General features: G+C 44.1%; 1 protein-coding gene across 2 annotated transcripts in view; it reads left to right on the top strand.

Annotated features, from left to right (window-relative positions):
* Window positions 1–26,473, top strand: part of lmcd1 (LIM and cysteine-rich domains 1) — a 55,107-nt gene that overhangs the window by 5,102 nt on the left and 23,532 nt on the right. Inside the window, exons 1-3 of one of the 2 annotated variants that reach the window (XM_067998268.1) lie at window positions 10,578–10,651; window positions 12,330–12,415; window positions 16,464–16,719. In XM_067998268.1, the coding sequence (XP_067854369.1) occupies window positions 12,330–12,415; window positions 16,464–16,719 (342 nt within the window). In that variant the 5' untranslated portion in view covers window positions 10,578–10,651. Of the gene's footprint in view, window positions 1–10,577; window positions 10,652–12,329; window positions 12,416–16,463; window positions 16,720–26,473 lie in introns of those variants that run through there. The other variant, XM_067998267.1, reaches the window with a different exon arrangement.

Below are 26,473 nucleotides of genomic sequence, written 5' to 3'. Positions count from 1 at the left end.
ATTGTCTGTTTGGTGCCGATCTGCCACAGATGTGCTGAGTTTCATCCTTTCTCTACTTGTTGGGACACCAGATGGGACAGCTGATCACACAGGACTTGCCTCTCTATTACACTGGTACCATTGTGCTTCAGACTGGAGGTGGAGGAAAAGGGATGGGAGGAGGGGTGAACTGGGAATTTCGCTCCAGCATCTGCCACAGTCACCCAGCAAGTTTAAGCTGCTAGTGCAGCGTTGGGGAGTTAGACTTGAAACAAGACAGAAAGGTTCGTGAGCTGGAAGCAGAGTGGATTCTCCCCTGTGTATGTGTAATCATAGCTTTTATTTTAATGTTTAGAAATCTACCAGCAGTAATCCATCTAGCTGATGTCTTGCCCATTGACAGTAACCCTGAGAATCATTCAGGCTTCAGGCAGTGTTTCCTTCTCAAATTCTACATTCTTGGGGCCAGGGATAAACTAGTACTCATCAAAGTGAGGGATGTTGGCACTTTTATTTTTTTAATTTGAGAAGCGTAAGTGAAGGGCCAAGGTCCATAGTTCAGAACCAAGGTTGAAAAAAGTAGGAGAGAAGATGAGTTATACCAAGAATAAATGACTGGATGAAGTCAATCTCAAGTTTAAAAAGTTGCAGAAGGAGGTAAGGAATTCCACAGCTTTAAGGTACTGGGAAGAAATGAGTTAAGTAAGGGATGGTGCAAGGAGTCATGATTTCAATGTGGTGAAGATGCAGAGCAGGAAGAGCATGTAGGACAGGACATTTGAAGATTAGAAGCACCAAGATAGGAAAGTTAAGAGGAGGAATAACCATTGTAGTATTAATGAAATAGAGACAGACAGACTGGAGGCGACACAAGGGTTGCTTACAAGATGATAAGCTTCTTCTTACTCCCTGTCTGGGGGTGTGAGAGGATATTTTGACATGGGAGCAGTATTCAAATCTTGGATAGACTTGGACTTTATAGAGAATTAATTGTTATTGAAGGGAAAGGTAAAAACTGCATATCTTGGTAACAGAGTTACCAGTGGAGAAGATTTGCGAGTTCCATTTGATATCAGAAAAGGTTGTCAGGACTAGAATGCAATCGATGAAGAAGGACAAAGGTGGAGGTCTCAAAATTTTCAGCAGTACCTGCTGGTAGGACTTGGAATGGACGTGAATAAACTGTGCCTTTGGAGAATTGAAAGAAATAAGATTTTCATTGGCCCACCATGGAGGGGGTTAAGATGTAATCAGTCAACAGTTGCACTACAAGAGGAATGATAATTATGCGCACTTGGGGCACGTAATCTACAGGAAGTTGATGAGTGTGGAGTTAAATCATCAGCAATAGGGTGGATATGGTTAGATATTTAGTGAAGGAGGTCATTGGTATGAAGAATGGGGAGATAACAGAACCCTGGGGAGAATCAGCATGGACTATCCTCTGTAGCATGGATAGAACAACTGGAATGGAGCACTTTTGTTTTATGCACTTAGTGTAAGGATTAAAGTCAGTTGGAGTAGATATTTTGTCCAACAATCTGCATTAATCCAGTCGACAAACAGCATCTCCTACTGGATCTGATTCCCACACCAGCTGCCCTTTTGGCCACTCTGAGTGACAATGCCAATTTATAACAAACTGTGTTGCTCTGTGCATTGCATCCCATTCTGAGTAGTAGTAAGTCTTTGAACCATTGCCATTTTTAATTTTTTTTTAAATGACAAACTTGGACAACGTAGAAACAGAGTTGTGGTACGTGATGCAAAAGTAATTCAAGGTGGATAAGTGTAAAATAATAAGTAAGGAAGCAAGGAGCCAAAAGAGGGAGCATGTGTCAATGTAGTGTGCTGATTAGGAAAAAGATACAGAGTTTTAGTGGATAAATCTATAAATCCCAGTGCTGAGATACAATTTATATTGAAAAAGGTAATTAAGGTAGGGGGATGCATTGGCAGAGGGATACACTTATATTGAAAGAGGTTTTATTGTTCTTGTGTTAGCTATTGGTCAGACCCCATCTGGAGTACATTGTGCAGTTCTGATGACTTAATTGTAGGAAGAATATATTTCCCTTGAGGAATGTTATTGCCCTTGAGATGGTAGAGGCAGGCAACAAATCCCCGACATCAGGAATTTAAGTTATGTGGAAAAGTTAAGGAAATTGGGCTTTTTTTGGAAAAGGGAAGATTTCAGTGAGACCTAATCAAAGATTTCCAGATCATAAAGAGAATTGGAAATGGTGTCCCAGGCAAGTTGTTCATTCTGGAGAAGGGTTGAAATGTTAGATGACAAAAGTTTTAAAAACTAGAAAAGTAATAGTAAGAATGGACAAAAAAGCATTTACACTAAAGCAATAACCTTGTGGAATAAGTTACTGGGAGGCCATTGAAGTGGAAAATATAAATGGGTGTAGGATGTATTGATGTGTTTGTGGAGAGTAGAAGGACTGGGATATGGTAAAGCTGGGTATAAGGGCTTGAGATCCATCAAAAGGGGAAGAGCTTGCTGGGACTAATGATATTATCTTGTCTCTTAACAATTCTCATGTTTAATTGAACACAAATCAATAGGGTATCCAATCCTGCTTCACTTTGGGCTCTAAAGGCAGCGGAGGGATTTTGGACTGGAATTCACCCATGTCTCAGAGAACCGATAGGGCAATGTGGTAATTCATTGCACTACCCATTCCCCTGCACTGCCCATTTCCCCCCACCATCCTTTTATAAACAGGACTGTTTTATTGTGAGGGGCCAATGAGTAATACTTGCAATGATGCATTGTTCCCATAGTGATGTACTTCAACATGCATTACATTATTGGGATGTATGTTGCATTATGTTGTTCACTATCTTATGTTAGCCGTGGCTCAGTGGTAGCACTCTCACCTCTGAGTCCGAAGATTGTGGGTTCATAGTCCCACTCCAGAGATTTGAGCACAAAGTCTAGGCTGACACTCCAGTGCAGTACTGAGGGAGTGCTGTACTGTCGGAGGTGCCGTCTTTCGAATGAGACATCAAAACGGTGGGACCTTGCTGTGTGCAAATTGACTGTCACATTTCCTACTTTGCAACAGTGACTACACTTCAAAAGCACTTAATTGGCTGTGGGGCATCCTGAGGTTGTGAAAGGAGCTATGTAAGTGTTTTTTGTTCTTTCTTTGTTCTTTTTTCCTTTCTTCCATGAAGGTAGTGCCTTTTTAAATCTACAAACAGATAAATGAAACTAGAGCTGACAATCTTGGACACCTAATTTATATTTTGCATTTTCTTTGTGTGGAAAATGTGCTAACTTATTTCCAGACATTAAGTTCCCACTTTCTGATCAACGCGATTTCCACCCGAGTAAAACTACTGCCTCTGTGCAGCTATCATGTGGCATATAAAACTGTAAACTATCACCACAAGAAAATGCTGCCAGTACAAGGAGTTTGGGCTTGCATTACAAACAACACAAGCTCCAATTAGATTAGGAAAGCTTGTTTTGGCCCGAGTATCTTACTGTTGCAACCTGCAGCCATTAGTGTTAAGTTACTCTTCCAGTCATTCCACAGCTGATGGTCTGTGTACAGCTCAATTCAGAGACTTGGATGGGGGGGTGGGGGGATAATTTTAACGCCTTAGGATGGGTGGGGGATTAAAATTTCAAAAATGGGAAACCCGGCCCCACCGCGCCCACTTCCGGTTTTAACGGAGACGGGCGACTAACCGGCTCTCTGGAGGTTGGTCCCAAATTTAAATATTTTAATGAGGCTGCTTGCCTCAGATTTTAGCTTTGTTTCAGATTTAATGGCTATGGGCCGGTTTTTCCCAGGCCTCGGGAAACCCGGCAGCCGAAGGGAGGCGGGAATGGCCGGATCCAACAGGTGGGTGCGATTCCAGCACTGCTTGTGAGCCAGGAGGAGCAGGATTGCTTCCTCCCGGACCCACAAACAAACCTGTTAACCACCGCTCCCCCACTGCGATTGGCCAACCCCCGCGATCAGCCGACCCCTCCCCCCCCTCCCGCCAACCTCCACCGCGACCCACCTCTCCGGCCCATGACCGATCTCTCCAGGCCCCCCCGATGTCCCCCCCCCCAAACCGGCCGACCTCTCCGGGCCTCCCCCAGCAGTTTCCTCCCTGACCCACAATGTCTCCCTCCCTCTTCTTCGGTCCCCGGCTGTGGCCTGGTGCCGCAGGCCTTCCCAGCCTCTCAATCTAGCTGACTGCGGCTGGGAAAGGGAGATCAAACATTAAAATCAGGTCCTGCCATTAAATTCGCCTTCCGGATTTCCTGGCTGCTAAATCTCCCCCCTCCTCCCACTTCCTCCCCACCTCCCTGTAAATATCGGGGCCGGTAACTTTGGCAATTTATCGAAGGTGCTCTGACATTATAATCCCTCGTCTGTAAACAGCTGAGAACCGACTGAGAGGAGAAATTTGTTTTATGACTGGGAAGAAGCTTTGTAAGATGATTAAACATTTTTCTACTCATCGGATTTACCTGTTGCCAAGCAAAACAAAAGTTTGAATAGAAGTAAAATAAAGTATTGCAGAAGGTGGAAACCTGAAACAAGAACAGAAAATGCTGGAAACCCAGAGGCCAGTCACCATCTGTGGCGAGAACAGACAAGTTAACACTTCGCGTGTGGGCCTTTCAAAACCTTCAAAAAAAAGAGGCCGAGTTACACATTAATTCAATCAGAAAGAGGGGAAAATAAATATATTAAAAACTGAGAGGAACATAGGAACAGGAGTATACCATCCAGCCTGTTCCGTCATTTAATTAGATCATGGCTGATCTGTATCTTAACTCCACCTACCCGCCTTGGTTCCGTAACCCTTAATACCCTCGCCTAACAAAAATCTATCACTCTCAGTTTTGAAATTTTGAATTGACCTAGCCTCAACAGCTTTATATATTCGCCTCCTCCTTTTTCTGATTATATTAAATACACCCGTCTGCACCTTATTTTTCAGTTTTGAAGAAGGGTCCAGTTTCGAAACATTAACTGGTCTGGTCTTTCCACAGTTGCTGACAGACTTGCTGTTTTTCTTTGCAGCTTTTTCTGTTTTTGTAAAAGGTTGAGCTGTCGGCAGATGAGGGAAACCCTCTGCTAACTTACCAACCACAAAGCTCGCAGGACAGTCAGGCCCGATGTCATCTTACATTAATGTGCTGGATAAAATTTGAATAATATCGGCATTGATGGGAAGGCTTGTCTTTGTTGTGCGTTCCACGTAGTGATTTGGTAAGGATGGACGAAATTCGTGGAGTGTGCTAGGGATGCATGATATACAAACCCTGGAATCGTTCCTGACTATTGTGTTGCTGACGGTCTGACTTCAGACTTTGTACTTCCTCCGTTAACTGCTTCTTCCACGCCTCCCTTCAGGTTTTCTGTGCTTTTTTGTCATGGAGGTGAACATCTGTGCAGGGTCTGGGAGGGTCTGACGGGGAGTGGAGGAAGAGATAGAAGAAATTGGATTATGTTGGGAGTTTGTGAAACATTGTTTGGTTCTGGAGGTAATGCTCAATTTAGTTGTACTGGGGGAGATGAAATTTGTCAGCTAACTTGTGGAATGGCATAATTTTGCCCTTGTGGGGCAGTTGGCCCAGTTTGCTGATGCCTTTCTCATCCCAGGCTCTGAATGACATGAGTGCTCCTGGAGGTTCTCCATTTATACCAGGTGGGGGTGAAAAGGGTCAACAGACCCGGAGATTTCTTTAACATGATGCAGGCTTCCCTTGAGGTTGAGGGGGTTAATGCAACGGATGGGTGTTTCTAGACCTTTGTTGCTCTTTCAAGAGGTCTATAAAGAATTTACTGTGAAAGGGAGGTCCAGCTCCAGAACTAGCTGCGCCTATAGCCAAACTGTTCCAGTACAGCTACAGCACTGGCATCTACCCGACAATGTGGAAAATTGCCCAGGTATGTCCTGTCCACCAAAAGCAGGACAAATCCAATCCAGCCAATTACCGCCCCCATCAGTCTACTCTCAATCATCAGCAAAGTGATGGAAACTGTCGTCGACAGTGCTATCAAGCGGCACTTACTCACCAATAACCTGCTCACCAATGCTCAGTTTGGGTTCCACCAGGACCACTTGGCTCCAGACCTCATTACAGCCTTGGTCCAAACATGGACAAAAGAGCTAAATTCCAGAGGTGAGGTGAGAGTGACTGCCCTTGACATCAAGGCAGCATTTGACCGAGTGTGGCACCAAGGAGCCCTAGTAAAATTGAAGTCAATGGGAATCAGGGGGAAAACTCTCCAGTGGCTGGAGTCATACCTAGCACAAAGGAAGATGGTCGTGGTTGTTGAAGGCCAATCATCTCAGCCCCAGGACATTGCTGCAGGAGTTCATCAGGGCAGTGTCCTAGGCCCAACCATCTTCAGCTGCTTCATCAATGACTTTCCCTCCATCATAAGATCAGAAATGGGGATGTTCGCTGATGATTGCACAGTGTTCAGTTCCATTCGCAACCCCTCAGATAATGAAGCACTCTGTGCCCACATGCAGCAAGACCTGGACAACATCCAGGCTTGGGTTGATAAATGGCAAGTAACATTCGCGCCAGACAAGTGCCAGGCAATGACCACCTCCAACAAGAGAGAGTCTAACTACCTCCCCTTGACATTCAACGGCATTACCATCGCCGAATCCGCCACCATCAACATCCTGGGGGTCATCATTGACCAGAAACTTAACTGGACCAGCCACATAATTACTGTGGTTACAAGAGCATGTCAGAGGCTGGGTATTCTGAGGCGAGTGACTCACCTCCTGACTCCCCAAAGCCTTTCCACCATCTACAAGGAGTGTGATGGAATACCTTCCACTTGCCTGGATGAGCGCAGCTCCAAAAAGCTCAAAAGGCTCGACACCATCCAGGACAAAGCAGCCTGCTTGATTGGCACCCCATCCACCACCCTAAACATTCACTCCCTTCACCACCAGCACACAGTGGCTACAGTGTGTACCATCCACAGGATACACTGCGGCATCTCGCCCAAGGCTTCTTCGACAGCACCTCCCAAACCCGCGACCTCTACCACCTAGAAGGACAAGGGCAACAGGCACATGGGAACAACTCCACCTGCACGTTCCCCTCCAAGTCACACACCATCCCGACTTGGAAATATATCGCCGTTCCTTCATCGTCGCTGGGTCAAAATCCTGGAACTCCCTACCTAACAGCACTTTGGGAGAACCTTCACCACACAGACTGCAGCGGTTCAAGAAGACGGCTCACCACCACCTTCTCAAGGGCAATTAGGGATGGGCAATAAATGCTGGCCTTGCCAGCGACGCCCACATCCCACGAACGAATGAAAAAATGATTTCTGGATCTGAGCCAGTCAATATTATTGTCCGTGCTTGGGAGGCTAAATCCCCATTATTGGAAGGAGGGGGGAATTCGAAGACACCTGCAGCATATTCACGCCTTCTCGAGATTCTTGAGCTGTTATTATTCCTTTAGCTAGTTCCAAATAAGACGATGGTTATGCTCTAAAAGGGCCAGTAATCACACAGAGCAGCGAGGCAACTGTAACCGCTGCTCCTGCGAATTAAATGAACAAATTAACTTACTGCAGGCTCTGTGACATCGAATTGCTTGAATTTGAACTTTTAAAAAAAAATGTGCGCTATCAACCCAGCACCTGAGCAGCGTGAGCTGCCGCGCGGCTGGAAAAGTGTGTTAGAGGAGAAGACACGCCCACAAAATCTGTCAGGAAGTGAAGTCACACCCACAGAATCCGGCTGCATTGCTCAAGCAAGCAAACATTCTTCATTCATTTAATGTTAGTATTCTGTATGTCATTGTAAATAAAAAATTAATTTTTTTTATAGGAAGCCAAAAAAATAATTGAATTAAACTAAAGATACAGAAGGGAAAAGTAAAAAAAACTTAAAAATTTAATTTAAATTTTTTTTTAATGACCAAAAACTATTAAAATAAGGAGTAATATGAGACATATTCAAAAGTTAATTTTTAGTTGTTTGGCAGACATTAAGACTTACCACGCTGTTAAAACTTAGTTTAAACCTGGTATTTTTAAGCGTACCTGTTTGGTGGCGTAATTAGTTACTTTCCCGTAGATGGGCAGATAAGCAAGTTGGCGCTGTTTCAGTGATTTCCCTGATTGCAGCGTGCGATGTCCCTTTAATTTGAAGCTGTCATATCACCGGCGAACCACAAGGAGCAAGTTCTGGATTTCCATGTTTCACTGAGCATGTGCGAACGCCGGAACTTGCTCCTTCAATTCGCCACTAACAACAGAGTGCAATGTTGAGCTCTCCATTATTTCGGGAGTGATTTGTGCCCCAAAATGTTTTTGTGATTGATTAGCAGAGCATGTTACACAATGTGATGTGGGTGAGAGTGCTGTGGAATGTTGGAGACTTCCAGGATTGTGTTAAGTGCTTTCTTTTTAAAGCCAAGGTTAATGGTACTGTAATTAGATGAATAGTGAAAGGGGATATAGCTTATCATGTTAAGTAGTTGTGTGATTTTGCACAGGTCTAATGTCAAATATGTTTTCAGAAATTCTAACAATGTTAATTGGGGAGATGGACTGTATGTAGCTGGACTAATTTGATACGATGTGTGAAAGTGTTTCGACCCAAGTGTCTACCCTCGTTGTATCGTTGTCTGTCTGTGCATAAGAAACAGTGACTACAAGTTGACCTATGTGTTTGCTGTGAGCGGGAGCTGTATGTTGGCCACGTGCTTGTGTGGCACTGAGTGATGGCTGCAGTTTGTGTGTGCGTGTGTGAACATGCGAATGGTGCAAAGTAGTGGCTGTCGTGTGGCCATCAAGGCCCACATCCCATCCTCTCACCACTAGGTGAATGGACAATTGCAAATTTTTAATTGCATTTGACTGGGTGACACGGTGGATTAAAACACTGCCCCATCACTACTAAGACCTGGGTTTGAATCCAATCCCGACTTAGGGGTGGGATGAAATTTTTCTTTCTCTCTGCTGGTTTCAGTGATCCTTTAATGAAATGCTTTGGGCAGCTTCAGTCTAGTTCAGAGGAGTCCAAAGTGCAAAGCTGCCAACAAGTTAGTGCTAAGTTGGTAAGCTCAAGATACTTTAAATATGCCTGGTGTGGGGAGTGAAATTTACTGTCAGTGAAGAATGGTCTTTTGAGGATATAGTTGCACTGGTGACACAATGTAAAAGGAGGTTTAATCATTTCTGAACCATGCTCTATCTGATTTGGAAGTGCTTTTTTTTAAACTTGCCAGTCTTGTTCCCTTCCCTCCTCTCCTGAAATTGTTGGCTCATTGCTGGGGAACAGTTCTACAGAGGCCATTCACCCTCTGGTACTGTATCCAAGTGCTCATTATTTGGGTGTGAGCCTTTTCGGTGAATATCGAGCAGCTATTCAACAATGAGGACATTCTAGCGACAGCCAATCCTATCATCACCAGACATACATCACAACAGGGGTCACTGGACAATGATCAGTGGCGAGGGCCCTGGCTGATTTTGATTTCTCTAATCCTAGTAGAGTCTCTGCTGCCAACCCTACTGAGATCATTTAACTCCGTACAAATTGGGGATCAAACCTGGGATTGTAGGGCTCAGTTATTCCCTGGATAAACAGGGGAGTGATAATTACGGGTGGTTTGTGCTGATATGGGGAAAGTGTTCCAATCCCCACCACTGAGATCCTCTTTTTGACTGTGCAAACTCACAAAAAATATATAGTTTCAAAAATCATACATCGTGTTAAGTCACCAACTGCAACAGCACAGGAAATATATGAAGAGGTATGGAAATTTCACACTTTTGAACGGGCACCTTGACTCATAGATCTTCCTTCTGAACATACTTGGCTGTTTGGAGTTGAGCCAAGTTTGGGTATTCATGAATTAGCCTAAAATGTTCCAGTTTGGGTTGCTGTCTGTTATCAAAAGTGGTCCTCTGCTCATTGCTATCCAATGTGTTTGTAACTCAGAGCAAACGTTCAGACTTCTGACTTCTCTGATGCTGAGTTTTGTATGAGTAGAATAAATATCAGCCCAGTGTAAGCACAGATCCTCCTCAGGTACACCTGGATCAATCGACAGAAGGTATGAATGAGCTGGTTGGATGGTACCACACTGCCAACTTATCATTGTTGAATTTTAAAAGGTTTGAGATCTACATTAGTGAAAATGCTACAGTCCATGACTGGTAGCTTGAACCTCGCAGACTCATTCAAGGTACAAATGTAAAGGCTCAAGTAAAACTTTGGTGATGCATTTGGCATCATTATAAAACTGAAGGTGGTCAGTACTGGGACTGATTTGTTTACTGCCTTGTTGAACTCTCCAATTCTGCCTGTCCCGATTTTAATACCAGAAATTGAGGCTGCATCTACCTAAAGGATACCATGTAAAACCATTGCAACTCCGGGAATACAGCTGCATTTTAGTAGACAATGCCGTGTGTGTGTGTGTGTGTGTGTGTGTGTGTGCGGGAGAGAGAGTGTTGTTTATGAGTAATATTAGCATATTAAAATAAACTGGTTCTTGTCCAAACAAAGAAATTTCATACGAACAAGTTAAGATTTGCCTTTTCAGATTGATAGAAGATAACAGTTATCAAACGCAGAGGGATGTGAAGAAACTGTGGGGTAAATTTTAACAAGGAGCCGGGAAGAGAGCGGTGGAGGGGTTTTTCTGGAGGTATGGGTTTCCCGGACGTCCTTACGATTTTGATGTAAGGACGTCTTTCAATTTTTTTCAGTAGGATTCCCGCCCGACAACCAGCCAGATTGAAAGGCTGGCTGTCAGATGGACTGGAGAGCAGCCAGGGAGTGGATGCAAGCAGTAAAGTCTTAGATTGGGGAGGGGGGGGAGTCCAGAGATCGTTTGGGGGGGCGGGGGGGTGTCAGAGATCAGGGGGGTGGGTAGATCATGGGGGGGCACTTGGAGATGGTAGGGTTGGTGGGGGCTTGGAGATGGTGGGGTTAGGGGGGTCAGAGATGGTGGGGTTGGGGGGGTTGGAGATGGTGGGTTTGCGGGGGGTCAGAGGTGGTGGGGTGTGTGGGGGGTCGGAGATGGTGGGGTGGGTGTGGGGGGTCGGAGATGGTGGGTGTGAGGGCGGTCGGAGATGGTGAGTTGGAGATGGTGGGGAGGGTGGGTCGGTGATGGTGGGGCATGAGGGGGGTCGGAGATGGTGGGGCATGAGGGGGGTCGGAGATGGTGGGGCATGAGGGGGGTCGGAGATGGTGGGATGGGGTGTTTGGACATCATTTTTGGGGGGGGTTCAAAGAGGGGGGGGCGGAGATTGGAGGTGTGGCCGATAGTGTGTGTGGAATTGTGGCAGGTCGGCTTGTTTGGCCTGGAGGAAGCACTCCCGCCCCTCCTGGCCCACAAGCAGTGCAATAAAGGCACTTACCTGTTGATCCGGGCCTTCTCGCCTCCTCTTACGTGGTGTGAAGCAGAAGGCCCAGGAATCCTGGCCCCCAAGAATTAAAAATAAAAAGCCTTTAAAATGGAGGCCCACAGCCTCCTTTAAAAGATTTTATTGACCGACCTGCCCTCCTGAGACCGGTTTGGCCACCTGCAACTTGACCCTCCTCGTTAAAACCAGAAGTGGGCTGGTTGGGATCGGGTTTTACTTTTTTACAATTTTTACCTTCCCACCTGCCCCCAACCCACCAGTTTGTGGGGTTAAAATTTACTCCTGTATCTCTGAGGAATTGAAGGAACTCTGAGTTTCATTTTCTCCAGAAGGGCTGTTATGAAGAAACTACAATTTTACGAGCTCAATATGACTGGGGGAGGGGGAGGGCCTATCTGAGTCTGTGTTTAAAGCATGTTGGAAAGGAAGCTCCAGACTGCTCCTGATGTTGGAAAACATGATCGAATCGCTGGGCACGGAGGGAGATTTTCCACTTTTTCCCCTCAACACGATTCACCCTAACGTTTTGCACATAATATCCTGGGATTTCCAGAATCTGCAAGGCATCCTGTGGGAAGCACCAGCTGCAGCCTCTTCTCAACAATATACATTGACTGGAGTTGCATTCGACAAAGGGTTGATATGGTCTGATCCTGGTATCACTCATGATGCTCTGTGCTCCACTGATTAGTCACTGATGACTGAATTTGGAACAGGATGGTTTCTGTGCAGCTGAATCTATGGGAGGATCTATAACACTGGATAGATGTTCTGGAGTTTGCTTATTGGCCTTCGATGGGGCAGGGAGAAATTTTGCAAAAGCTTTCCTCAGGAGAAGGGTTGGCCAGAGACCATGACAGTACAGATTATACACGGCTTGTGGGCTGAATGAGCTTGATGGGCTGACTTGATCTTTTTTCCTTCTCATTCTTGTATTTCTTTATATTCTCTTCACAGATGTCCATTCTCCATCAAACAGGAAGAGGGGCTCCGTGTTTAGGATGCAGAGGGATGTGCAAAGCATTTGAGCCACATCCTTGGAGGTAAATGATCTGGATATGAATCATAGAATCACACAGCACAGAAGGAAGCCATTCGCCCCATTGTACCTGTGCCCGCTCTTTGAAAGAGATATCCAATTAGTCCCACTCCCCTGCTCTTTCCCCATAGCCCTGCATATTTTTCCTTTTCAAGTATACATCCAATTCCCTTTTGAAAATTACGATTGAATCTGCTTCCACCGCCCTCTTTCAGGCAGTAAATTCTATATGAAAGGATGCTTGTTGGAACATTCTTTCAGGAAGTAACCTGTTACTTTAAAAGTGAATAACTGTCAAATATTAAGCAGTCTACCAGAGCACTCGATGTGGATAAAATTCCTACTGGGCTTTATTTCCCAAAGAGGTGATACCTCCTATTTGGCGGTAATTTTAATTTTACAAAATGGAAATTTGCATTCTTTTTAACCCATTGATGAGGCACGGTTCTGACACTCTGGCTTCATGTCTGATGACTGCAGTCACAATGTGAAGCTGTTTTTCAGCCTATCCCTGCTGGACTTGCTGGGCTCAGGCTCAAATCATAAATACAGATGAGCAGAATTATTTTCATTTTAATTAGAAATACATGAGCTTTTTTTGGTCCCTGTTCTTGCAGTATTTCTTTATAGCACCACATCAAAGTTGGATATTCACTCTGGTTCTTCTCGTTGAGATAGCTTGCAATATTCGACTTCTAAGCCTACAACATTCAGACTTCATTATCAGATTTTTTTTTTAAACTGACATGAAGTTTCTGATAAACTGGACAGAAACCGAGTCAAAAGTAACTTGATATGGAGGCTGGCATAACCTTAATATCATGTCATTGGGAAGCGGGCAACTGGATATTCAGATGCTGCTACAATCGTCTGATGCCAGTCTAATTCAACTAAATGGCAAGGGCATGGCAGTAACCGCCACTGAGGATTAAGCCTAGCATGTGTCATATTAGAGTAGGCTCACAACTGGACTGATGTGCCCACATTATTTGCATGGATCGAGTCTATTTGTGGAATGTAACTTACTGAGGTACACTTGAATAAGGAGAGGGTTGCCTCGACTATGTATAGTGCCTCACTGACTTTTAAATAGACATTGAACCCTTTAATCCTGTCCCGAGTGCACTTAATCAATCGTACTGCATCAGTGGTGGAAAAAGTTTTTTTTAAAAGTTGAGGCCTAGTTAATAGGAACTCTTCCCTCTCCTAAATAAATATTCAGTCAGTAAAAAAAATTGTTCTTTAGGTTTAATCAGATTTGGATAGGATAAAGTGCACCTTTTCATGAGGTCAGCAAGCTCTGTAACCAGCCATGAAGGATTAGAAGTGGAAAGAAAGCAGCAAGATACAAAGAATAATAAAACTAATGCTACTTTTAAACAGCACTTTGAGCTCGCCACAGCTAGAGGTAAGTCTCATTCCCTTTCTTTCCCCCAACTCAATTATTAGGAAGGAATGTAAGAGAAGTCTTATTTTATCAGTTTTGCAGAGCAATTTTCAATTGATGGGAACGCAGTGTACAGTCTTAGATAATTAGTGCACTTCTTATCATTTTACTGAAATACCTGAGCACATATTTTTTGACAATATGAATAAAATGATGCAATTACATAGAAACTTTGCAATGGTGCCTCTTTCTATCAAGGAAACAATGATTTCAGTGGGTTGAAGGTTAAATTCTCAGAGACAAGAGTCACATCTCAAAAATGTCGGTCTAATTACATCAGGACTTTTACAAAGTCTGTAAGCTCTCTGCAACCATTCTGATTATTTTTTTTCTGAAATTGAAGATCTTGAACACTTAAAATATTCTTCTGGGGATTCTTATGGCTGAAGGCTCGCCTGTTTATTGGAGTGGTGGGGGTGAGAGAAGTTCGAAAGACTAAACAGGATTCTATTTCGCTGAAAATTCATAATTTAGATATTTAGACAATATTAATGTACTTTCTCACTTTTTTTGGTTGAATTATGCCAGGTGGGGAATGGAACACGACACTGCTTCGTAAGCCCATGATTTTAACTCAAGGTGAACGTGGAGTCGGTGGGTGGGAGTCACGCACGCCCTGGCTCGCCAACGTGAGGCCCTGGCCACTTTAACTCCCGAGGCTCATTTAAATAAGCCAGGCCCGACTCCCACCCAAATCGGATGTCAAGGTTGTGAGGTCGGTGGGCGGGCAGGAGATCTTAATACCCCCAACCCCGTCCTGGCATGCCCCATTTCTCGTTGGACGCGGGGGGAGTTAAAATCAGGGCTACACATCAAGCATTCACCAACTTGTTGTAGCAAGATTAGATGCTGAGTAAAACTCCCTCTGCCTCAACAATGTAGGTATATATGGAAATAAATAGGAATTACAACACGGAAACAGGCCATTCAGCCCAACCAGTCTGAGTCAGCATTTGGCTCGCATGGAGGGTAATGTAAGAGTAACCCATACTGTGACGTTTTTTAATTTACAATTTTAGTCATCCTATGGTCTGTCTCTAAATGAAATTGCAAATTTAGTGCTGAGTTAAGGCGAGTTTCTTTCTTGCTGTGCTCCTGCCAAAGTTCATTTTAAAGTGACGTTATTGGAACAGTCCACTGCCAACACAATATTAGCTGGACAAAAGCCAATAAAAATCCAGATTTCAGTGTTAATTTTAAGCAGGGAAACATGATTTAAAAAGTGTTTGGTTAGTTATTTAGTGGGGGTGGATGGTCTATCAGGATAAGAAGTCTTGATTTGCTGCAGGGATTAAAATGAAGATCTCTCTTTCTTTTCCTTCACATGGATGCATGCATACCATCCAAATGGGGATGGACTTTGTTGGAAATCAACGGGGACTGCCCCCCCCCCCCTTTAATGCTGCTCTTATCTGAGGTCTATTGCTATTTAAAGTGATTTCGGAGCCTACATAAACTTGGGGTGAATTCTCCCAAGAATAGTATTTCCCACCCCCAGTATGCAGCAGCCAGAACTACTTCATCTAGCAGCAGGAATTGGGCAAGGGGAGAGGGAAGAGGTGGGGGAGAAACTGGGAGCAGCTTGGAGGGAGGGGGAAGTGGGGAGAGCTAGGAGTGACAGCTTAGGTGGGAGGGATAGACAGAAGCAGTGTCTTGGGAAGGGATGGAGGAGAAGTTAAGAGCAATGCTTTGGGGTGGAGAGGGAGGAGCGTGCCAGTGTAAAGTGAGGGGAGAGGGTAGAAGACTGTTGCCATTAACTGAGCAGGCAGTGGGGAGAGAGTGCCAGCAAGAACTCAGAGGGGGAGGAGGGGGGGGTGGAAGAAAGTTCCAATTTGAAGTGGGGAGAGGGAAGAAGAGTGTCAACTTGAACAGGGGGCAATTCTCCAGTTGCCAGTTTTTGTTTTGAAGCTTTCTAGGTTTGGCATGTATGTGAACACCGCCAATACTGAGCAAAAGAACATTTTGCCACTTTTGTACTCCATGATGGTATCCAGCATTTTGCAGTCAGGCAGGGGTGTAATGCAGCTCAGCCCCTCTGTCAATATAATCGTAGTTGTCGATTGTAACTTCAGAAGAGTGTCCTATACTGAACCCGCATGGCATTACAGTTCTCCAGTTAATTATTCTTGAGGCCTAAGAGGTGTTAGCATATTAATAATACCATTTTGTGCCAAATCAAAAAAAGGTTTTGTGCCATGGGCTTTTCCTACTGCAAAGTGGATTAAGAACTGGCCAATTTTTGTTTAACAAGTGACTTTTGACATCAAGAGGGAGGCAGAAATCTTGTTGCTCATCTCAATCTGGCCTGAATTCCAACTCAGTTCCCACATATTATAAAGGCAATGTTCTTGGACATTATACTACCCAGTTCCATTAAGTAACGACATGTTATACTGAGGCTAAAGCACTTCTAGTACAGCCAGCCTTCGAAAATGGCAGACGACAACTTGTACTAAGTGCAACTTTTCCATCAAATGTGTTAAGGTTCAAACAAACAAAGGCCCTTTGATCTAATTCTGCGACATGACTAATTGATATGCCAGATGATGGTCATTCCTTGACAAGGAACAAGCTATCTAATGTTACACTTTTACTTTTGACACAGGAAGATATGTAAGTCATGCAAATGCAGCCAAGAGGATCACAGCCTGCACTCCGATGTTGAGGACGATCGAAAAATTGGCCGCCTTTTGGCAGACTCCAAATATTCCAATCTGACTGCCCGGGTGAAGGGAGGAGATGGGGTCCGCATTTATAAAAGGAACCGAATGATTATTACCAATCCCATTGTGACAAGGAAAGATCCAACCTTTGACACAGTCACATATGAGTGGGCCCCACCAGGACTGACCCAAAAACTGGTAAGTTGATCTATCCAGGAGAGCTGACATGTGTTTCACAAGCTTGTCTTACTAGAGGTATCAGGGGACTACAGTAATGGAGTTTCTTGACAAGCGTGGGGCAATTGGGAAAACAAAATATAAGAAATGAGAATCCTTTTTAAAAAGCAATTCTGGGCAGCTGACTAAATTTACATTTTGAAAATCAGTACAAAAAATCAGTTTTCTCTACATAGTGTAAGATTTGTTATTTATGGCTTAAAAATAAATCCCCGATACTTTTCTCAAACCAGAAAATTTTAGAAACTTTAAAAAATAAGTTGGGTGCACCACTGCAGGTATTAAAATACATATATTTAATCTTTGCATATATTCACTGTGCGTGTGCAAATACTGCCAGAATGAGGCTTGGTTATATCTGAATAGTAAAGGTCATGTGTAGTGGAGACATCCGGACCAAAAGATTCCACCTTTCATTCCTAGTCTCAGCTGAGTTAGCTGATCTTAACCAGGGCATTATAGCTGGCCTGGCACCCCTGGTCTAGACAGCGGAAAATCATTCAGGGTTCCCACCCTTGATTACTGTCATTGGCGATTGCTGAAAGGTCTACCTTGGGTAAGGGCAGGATTGGGTTGCGTTGCTTGCCCACGACTAGATAGTCTGCAAATGTTCACTATCCACGCTCGTGCATGAAGAACAGATACTCCCCTGATAGTTTAGTGAGTAGTTGAGTCACGCAAGCCAGGAAGGTCACACATTTGATCAATAGTTTGAATGCTGACTGATCTCCCTGGCCACTGTCTGAGGCTGAACTAGACCGTTCGCAACCTTGGCATTCTATTTGACCCTGAGATGAGCTTCCGATCACACATCTGCTCCATCACCAAGCCAGCCTACTTCCACCTCCATAACATCGCCCATCTCTGCTCCTTCCTCAGCTCATCTGCTGCTGAAACCCTCATCCATGCCATTGTTATCTCTAGACTTGACTATTCCAATGCTCTCCTGGCCGGCCTCCCACCTTCCACCCTCCATAAATGCAAGTTGTTGCTGTTGAAGGGAATTACAACTAACTTCAGCACCCCTGGGTTAGGGAGTGGAAAATTAGCCATAGGTCCTGCTCTGGATGGAAGTGTGTGTCTGTGGATCATTTTGAGGACAGGATTAGGCTAGGCTGTGTGGGCACCTATGATAATCAGTATCAAGGCTCACCTAGAATTGATGGCTATTTGATTAAGGTACAGGATGTCAACTGGTGTGTTGATGAGAGGAGGAGAAGATAATTTCTTTTTGAAAAAAATAAGTTTAACTGAAGGACAAAAGGTGTTATTGACTCATTCACAAAGCTTTGGCAGAAGAAAAGTTTTCTGCTTAATTGTCAAACTAAAATTCATCCATTTATAAGAAACAGTATTTCTAGTTTGTGCCCAAAAAGCTCTGGTAATGGGATCCATTGTCTCAGAAGTTTATGCCCAATTAACTTAAGATTTCCCAGATAAAAACTTCTTAACTAGACAGCAGGGAAGGAAGGTTGTAAGTGATTTCAATATTTGGAAGTCTATAGAAGAACTTTCACCTTTGTCCCTCCATTTCTCTATAACCATAGTTTTCTATGTGGGAGGTTACCTACAAAGGAGGAAGTCTCCGAAAGCTTGTGAATTTAAAATAAAATTGCTGGACTATAACTTGGTGTTGTAAAATTGTTTACAATTGTCAACCCCAGTCCATCACCGGCATCTCCACATTACAAATATTGACCCATTCCTGGGGACCTCCTCCCCTGTCCTAACTGCCAAAAGATGGTGTCAGCTAACCAAAGCAAATGATTTTTATTAGCCTATAGCCAGAGGAATAATAGAAACATAGGAACAGGAGTAGGCCATTCAGCCTCTTGAGCCTACTCCACCATTCAATTAGATCATGGCTGATCTGTGTCTCAACTCCATTTACCCGCCTTGGCTCCATATCCCTTGATAACCTTACCTAACAGAAATCCATCTATCTCAGTCCTGAAGGCTCCAATTGTTCCAGCATCCACAGTCACATACACATATAATATGCTAATATGTAGTCAGGCACAGAAGTCTGTTGAGAAGTATAGAAATCTGATTACCACAGGAACACCTGCCATCCCCTCATCGACCCCCTGGGATCCCAGGAACCTATGTTTGAAAACGCAACAACGCTTTCAATATGACATCTGGACTCTATCTGTATGTCTGTCTGTTTGATTATCTGTCTATCCATTTCTGGTGAAGAATTGCAGTCCTGTAACAACTGGCAAGGTGAGATTAATCTGCAGGGCAGGATATCCCCCTGTTCTGTTCTGACACGTGGCAAGATTTATAGATTTTTGCAGAATATTGTGGCACTGGAGAGCTGTTTCATATTCTGAACTCGGGGTACAAATCTGGAATTGTCAGTGGAGTCTCTACTCCATTGTATAATTGTCAACTGCTGGTTGTAGCAGTACAGCTAAAACACTGATCTCAGGGTAACGGTGCTAACTGAGAGGATAAGATTGTGTTTGTACCATGTTTGTATATAGAGATGCAATGCACTGATGCAATGGGCTCATCATCTCTTTGTGTCTTCTGCCATGAATCATTTTTTTAAGATGAAAAGTTAAATTGAAACAGAATTCCAAAGGCTCGTGCTGCAGAAAATATAGGCCCCGATTTTAACTCCCCTCCGCTCTCGCCCCGCCCCAAACCTGGCAGGCGTGCAGTTAAAATGAGACCAGTCAGTTACCCCCTCTGATCCCGCTGCCTTCCCGCTGTGTCCGTTCTTAACCTGCTCTCTTAAGCAGGCGAACGGGACACCCACAGGAAGGAAGCAGGGTCCTTCTTTAAATATACGGATCGGGTCCTGATCGCTGGACTCTCCAGGCTCAACGTCTGCCTCCGGGATCGCACATTCCGTTCCCCGTCCCCACTTCAAAATTGGGGCCATAGTGACTGAAGAGCAGATTTCCCCTGACATCCAACACTGCTGACACTGGGCTACTTCTGAACCCGAGTCTGATGGAAAAAGTTCACCATCAAAGACTCTTTGCAGGCGAGCTGCAGTGATAGAGCATCAGCGAATGCTTGAGGTCACTGGGAACAGCGGGTTATATACAACAGTCCTTAAACTTTATATTTGTTATTGGCTGTATTAATGACTTTAACTAGGGTAACCTGAGGGTCAAATGGCACAGACAGTTAAGCTCTGAGTAAAGCCAGCCCTTTGTTCATGACACCATAATTGTTCCTGACTTTTGGACTCTCGCGGGTCATACCAGCTTCCTGTCGAGCACCATGTATAATCCACTGGAAATCATTAACTGCCTAAAGTACTTGTCAGTCAATCCTCTCAATAACTTGGGGAGGGTGGGAACCATGTTATCCAATAGTAAAATGCTTTCCTCTGGGAAATTAGAGGTGAACTGACTGCTTCTGTGATGGAGTTCACTTTAGGCTGTAACCTCTCTTATGATTCTCTAGTCCAAGGATGTATTGCTCTACAACACACTCAACAGTTACATGACAATGCGATGAATCAAATAATGGCAACAGTCTTGTATAATCCAGGCTAATTGTTTTACCAAAGTGTACAATCACCTCTTTTGGCTGACATTTCTTTTCCTATAGCATATTGCCACATACTTGGACACTAACCTTTGCTTTCAGTGCTGAACGATCCTTGTGTTTTTTTAGATTAGACAACTTTCTAATAGATTCTGCGGCCGATTTTCCACTGCTTCACACCAAGGGAAATTACAATTCCCAGGTGCAAAGCAGAGAAGAGGCAAGGACTCACGTTGCCCGGTCTCCATGCCATTGTATTGCCTGAGGATTTCCAGGTCTCCCTCGTGAAAGGCTTGTGCCTGGAGTAGGTACAAACATTCAAATGGCACACATATAAAGTGGAAAGAGACAAGGTTGCCTCAAGGGTGTCATTTTCCTGTCTGTACACTGAGCAGATGCCCACAGGAGATATGTCCAGAAGAACCAGGCCTTGAGCCTTGCACCCAACCCTATCCAATCAGAAGATATCAGCGTGGCCTGGGTGCTAATTGTGGAGACAGGCAGAGGGCGAGCACCATTTCCAGCACTATCAAGAGGAGGATCTGGATTTCAGGCCTTTTGGCTGCTGTTTTTGGACAGATGGTGGCCATTTCCACTGCATCAATGACTGACTCTCCTCCACTTCCATGCCTTAGGCCCAACTAGATGGTGGGCTCTGCAGGGTTAAGGACTGCTGAATTTCACTCTCCTGAACCTGAAAATTACAATGGGTTCAGGCCTTGTCAGACGGAATGCATTTCGGGTGTGCTCCATCTGACTAGTGGGTTGTGGCAATCAGCCCCATTCTCTTTTTTAAAAAAGTACATATTCTTTATCACTCCTGTCCTAAAGGTGTTTGACCTGCGGTGATACAGTTCCAAGGACACCAGTGAAGCAGCTTATACTGTGCCAAGACCCGTGCTAGTGCTGTGGGCTCCCATTGCATAGGTCTGGCGCAGCTTGCTGCAGCCTGAAGGTAACCTTGTTGGGATTTGCTGAGACCGGCAGCTCGGAAAATGAATCCCCGTAAATTTTCTCTTGGTATGCAGCTGGTCGTACAGGACCTGAGTGTTGTAAGCCAACATCAATAGCATAGGCCTTGGTGCAGTGTAAAGGCAGTCGTCTGCGTGCCTGGACGGTGAACATTAAAGGATTTGATAGTTTCCCTCTATCTACCCTATTTCCTCTGGTGGGGGAGTCCAGAACAAGGGAGTGTAACCTTAAGATTAGAGCTACGCCGCTCAGGGGTAATTTCAGGGAGCACTTCTTCACGCAAAGGGTAGTGGAAATCTAGAATTCTCTCCCCCTAAAAAGTTGTTGAGGCTAAGTCAATTGGAAAGATTGATAGATTTTTGTTAGGTATGGGTATTAAGAGATATGGAATCAAGGTGGGTAAATGGAGTTCAGGTACAGATCAGCCATGATCTAATTGAATGGTGGAACAGGCTCAAGGGGCTGAATGGCCTACTCCTGTTGTAATTCAACATCCTCTCCTAATGTCTACACATTCACTTACCAGCACGGTTCAATGAATAACAATCAGGAGTGGAACCCCTGACTATATTTTATTTACTAGCCCAGGGATTTTGAAGCCATTTGATGTGCCTCAACTACTGTCCTAGATGAGATCAGCTAGCTCAGCACAGATGATGAGTAAAATCTGGGACCTTCTGATCAATGCCACACAAGCCAGTGCATTTTCCCACTACAAATGATGCGATAGTGTTGTGACTGCCTGCTGCCAGGGTCATAAGCGAAAAATGTTCAGTTTGTCATATGGCGTGACCATGCCCAAGGACTCAACCCTGCTCTTGTCTTCTCTTGATCATGATATAAGACCACTGTTTTCAGAAGACTATCTCTGCAAGCTGCAGCTGAGCTTAAAGCACGAGATCCACATGCAAAGCACAAACCTAACGGGAATGATTTTCGGATCTCCACGAGCAGTGCTAACGTCGCCCTCCCAGGCCGTACCCGCCAATCGCGGGGCAGCTTTGCAACCCGCCTCCTGAACGTTCAGACGGTGGCGGCGTGTGCAGATGTAATTCCTCTTTCAGTCTCGGTGTGAGAGCTGAATTTGGAGTCTGGCTGGTGGAAGATTGCCTGCAGCTTTCCTCGATTCATTCAAAACCACATGAACTGAGCAGCTGCCATGAGTCACTCGGTGACCATGTGCCTTTTACAAGTCCCTGCGGTGGTCGGTCTGCTTGTTGCAGGGATTACCAGGATCACTGCGGCAGTGCTCGCATTAAAACTGCTCTGATTTATAAGCATCTGAAGCTAACTTGGATTTCTGAAGGGATTCTGGTGGCATCATTGGATCAACTGATTGCAGGACACAATAAATTAATTCTTCTGTCTATTAGCAGGTACCTTTTGTGACCCATCTGATAATCTGTCTTGATTCAGATCATAGGATTCTCTTGTACCTTTATAAATGAAATCTAAACTAAGCAACGCTGCAGGAGTTTTATAATAAACTTCAGCTAGTGATTACCTAGGGCAAGTTATGGTTGCTGTAGGTTGGATTGCAAAGTCTGATGGTTTGAAGCCCCAGAAGCCCTTTGAGCTCTGATCACCCAAGTTATGCACGCTTTGCAGAACAACAGAGGTTTCAGTTTGGTAATTCCTATCAAACAGATGTCAAAGAAACCAGGCTAACAGACACAAGCTAATTGTTTGTGATTGTTGTCCCTTTAAAGGAGTCTCTTGCTGGTGCAGGCAGCCATTGCCTCTGGCCCATTGCAGCTTTGAACTATAATTTGATTGACAGCTGTTTTGTTTGGGGCCTCCTAACAGATTATAACATAGCTTTTTGGTCAGTTTGAAAGCTTATGTGATTCAACTGTTTTGCGCCACATTGCAGCAATGAGCCAGAACGCCATGGCGCTTAGAGCTCATGTATGGTTTAGAACCTCAATTAACGAATTCTGATAAAAGGACACCTGGAATCTCAAAGTGATTTATTACATTGGATTCGGATCAATGTACCTGTGATAGTTAAGTAATGTATTGCTATCTGATCTGCTGCTCTGTTATTGTCTCTGTATAACCTGCCTTATAGATACATGTAACTAATAGTTTAGCCTGACCTAGTGTGTGTCAACATGTTGTGTGGTTCCTCCTGTTTGAAAAGATCAGAGAAGTGCATGGTAGCATCCCAAACTATTTCCAGTGCAAATGCCAAATGATAACATGCTTCACTGTTCACCCTGTGGCTCACTCTCCCAGATGCTACATGCATAAGGTTAGGTTTCTGTTTATAGGAAGCACGAGATTGCCAACAGAAGGTGATATTTATAGAGTGCATGAATGAAGAGTGTTGGGAAGTATTACTTCCAATTGTAACACAGTTTAGATTCAGCTTTGAGTTGACATTTCCAAACTGGTTAGTTGGTTTTATTGATCAGTAAACAGCTGAAGGCTTTCCAACTGGTTAATGCAGTGAGTAACTGAGCCACATAAACCAGGAAGATGTCAGGTTCTAGCCCCAATCTGTGCTGAGTTAGCTGATCAGCTGGAGGAGCGTAGGGATGCTACAATTTGGCTTCCCCCTCCCCAAATTAGGAGGGGAACATTGCTTAGAGTTCTCGCTGCAGACTTTTTTCTAGTGGCCCCTGCTGGGAGCACGTGTGTGTGGCGATCTGGTGAAGACAGGATCAAGTTCAGCTTTGTTACTACCCAGGGTCAAACAGCCCGCCAACAATTATTATCTAAGCTCACACATGAGCATTGGCCTCTTGGAAAGCTGCCAAAAGTGTTCCAACCCCTGGAGAACTATGAGCCAACGAGCAGCCAATATCACCAGGAGAAGAGGATGGGAGGGGAGGAAATTAGTGTAAAAAGAAGGAGCAATATATACAGTGACGTTTCCTTGAACTCTCACTCATTACTGGGAAATTGCAGAAGATTATGGCAAAAATTGTTCAGATTTTCCTAAATGCTTGTGGAGAAATTGGGAGCTATCGTGAATATTGGGATTACTTCTCAGTTACAAAAATTTGATAATGTTTTCAGATTATTTATTGATTCCACCCCCCCTTCTCCCAGTTCACGGAGCCATCTTTAGGTTTCACACTGTCTGACCACTTTCTATTTGCAAAATTCACCCACTGCTGCCAGAAAAGCAGCCAATTGCTTAATGTTCAATAGTACTGAGAAATACAAGTATAGATAGTGGAGAGTCCAGGGCCCAGTATCAGCAATATTCAGGCTTGTGGGCTACATCGCTGAGGAAAGCAGACTGTAATGTCGTAGTGATGAACGGAGGATCTGTCGCGATTCAAATTGTAAATTTTGATATTTTTTAATATCTATCTACAAGATGTAACTTGTCACTCTAAATTTGGTTACTGTAGCTTGCTTCCACCCCCCCCCACCCCCTCCACTCCCAATTAGGGAGGGCGCAGATTATGGTTAGCTGTGCAAAATATTGTTTCACAGATGTTATTGCGATGCAAATGTTTTGATTGGAAAACAAATAGAAATCACTGAACGTAAACTGCTGGATTTGTCCTGAAATCTCCAGCCTTGCACCCCAGCTTGTGCCCTCCAATCCTCCAACACTGACCTCCTGTGTGGTTCCCCCCTCCCTACCACCAGTGGTCATCAGGTGTCTCAGTCCTGCTCCCTCCAAACCCTTCCCCTTTGCTACTTCGCTTCCCACATTTGAAAGCCTCTTCAAAACCTCTCTCGTCGACCATGCTTTGTCATCTCTTCTAACTCTTCTCCTCGTGCTTGGTGTCTGTTACTCCACTGTGAGCCATCTTGAGATGTTTACTTTGCTGAAAGGCTCTATATGAATGCAAGTTGTATTTAATTACTCTAAGTGGACAGCCCACTTAGCTGCTAGGCAATGATCACAGAACATGTTTTCTATTCTATGCATTATCCAATTATACCAATAAGATAGTGATGTGTTTCATGCATGAGAAGACTATTTAGCCTGCCAATCCAATTAGCCCTGTCCTTTCCTGTAAGATATCTCTATATATGTCACTTATAAAATTTAATAACGTGATTCCTCTCAGATTTCAAGAATTTGTCTGTTTCCTTTTCAAAATCTGTTTTACGTTTCCTGTTCTCTTATCCCCTCCTCCACGCATTGGCAGTTTATTCTATAAGTTAATCACAGTTTTGGTAATCAACTCCTGTCTTGAGTAGCCTATTTATTTAGTTTCATAATCTTTAATTTATGCCCTCTGGTTCCAATGGAAAAACTTATTGAGCCCCTTTCTATGTAAAAGTATTACATCTAGTATGTGGCTGTCACACTTCTCTATGTGTCAAAAATATAAGAAGAGAAAGAAAGGCCGTCATTTCTGGAGCTGGATATTTACAAGTGTCTCTCTGTCTGCATACGTCCCTCACAAACAACAATTAACTTCCACTGGACCTCAAGGTTTACAGTAATTAAACTTAATGGCCTTAAAGGGACTTAAAGGCCAGCTTAAAAACTGCTCCACCTTAGCAGCAGAGAATAATAATGTGTATTACACACTGTAACACTCCTGTTGCTAGGAAACATTGCATCGTCTAGCTTATCGTGCCACAGAAGATCCTCCAGTCTATATTCAAAACAAACGGTGTCGTTGGTGTTGAGTTAACTGATCTCAACTGGGGTAACATCAGAGTTGCTGCAGTTTCTCACCACCCATTAGGTACAAATCGGGGTTTCATTTCTCATCGCCATTAAGTGGAAGTACGTGAGCGTGTAGGTTGGGTGAGGACAGGATTAGCTGTGATGAACACCATATTTGAATAGCCAGTTGATACTCGCTGTTGAGGCTCAGACATAAAGAATGGCTACACTGCAAGTTTCTGGTATTCGTGGATCCATAGAGTAGGGGGAGAAAATTGGTGCTTTTTAAAAAAAAAATTAAACCAAATACTGTACGGGGACAGTGTGAAGAAGTTTTCATTCCTGCCCTCAGCCTATGGAGATTACTCGCGCATGCTTTAGTTATTAGTTCGGGCCACCAGAAGCTGTAAATCATCTCTTGCTGGCCCTGTACTCTATATTCTGCAAAAACTCCAGTAAGATCTACATGCCGTCTGCTGTGACTATCATGTGTGTGCGTGCACGCAGGAAGAAACGGCAGATGTGGAACATTGATCTTCCTCCTGCCCTGCCAGCTAACTTATTTTCAATCCCTGGAATAAAAGAGAAAGTTTAATGTTCAAGTAGGACCCTTCAGCAAATGTTAGCTGACCTGCTATGTATTTC

Source organism: Heptranchias perlo, chromosome 17 (genome assembly GCF_035084215.1).
Source record: "Heptranchias perlo isolate sHepPer1 chromosome 17, sHepPer1.hap1, whole genome shotgun sequence".
In the NCBI taxonomy this organism is placed as follows: Eukaryota; Metazoa; Chordata; class Chondrichthyes; order Hexanchiformes; family Hexanchidae; genus Heptranchias; species Heptranchias perlo.
Note: the sequence above shows the minus strand (reverse complement) of the source record. Positions and strands in the feature narration are given on the sequence as shown.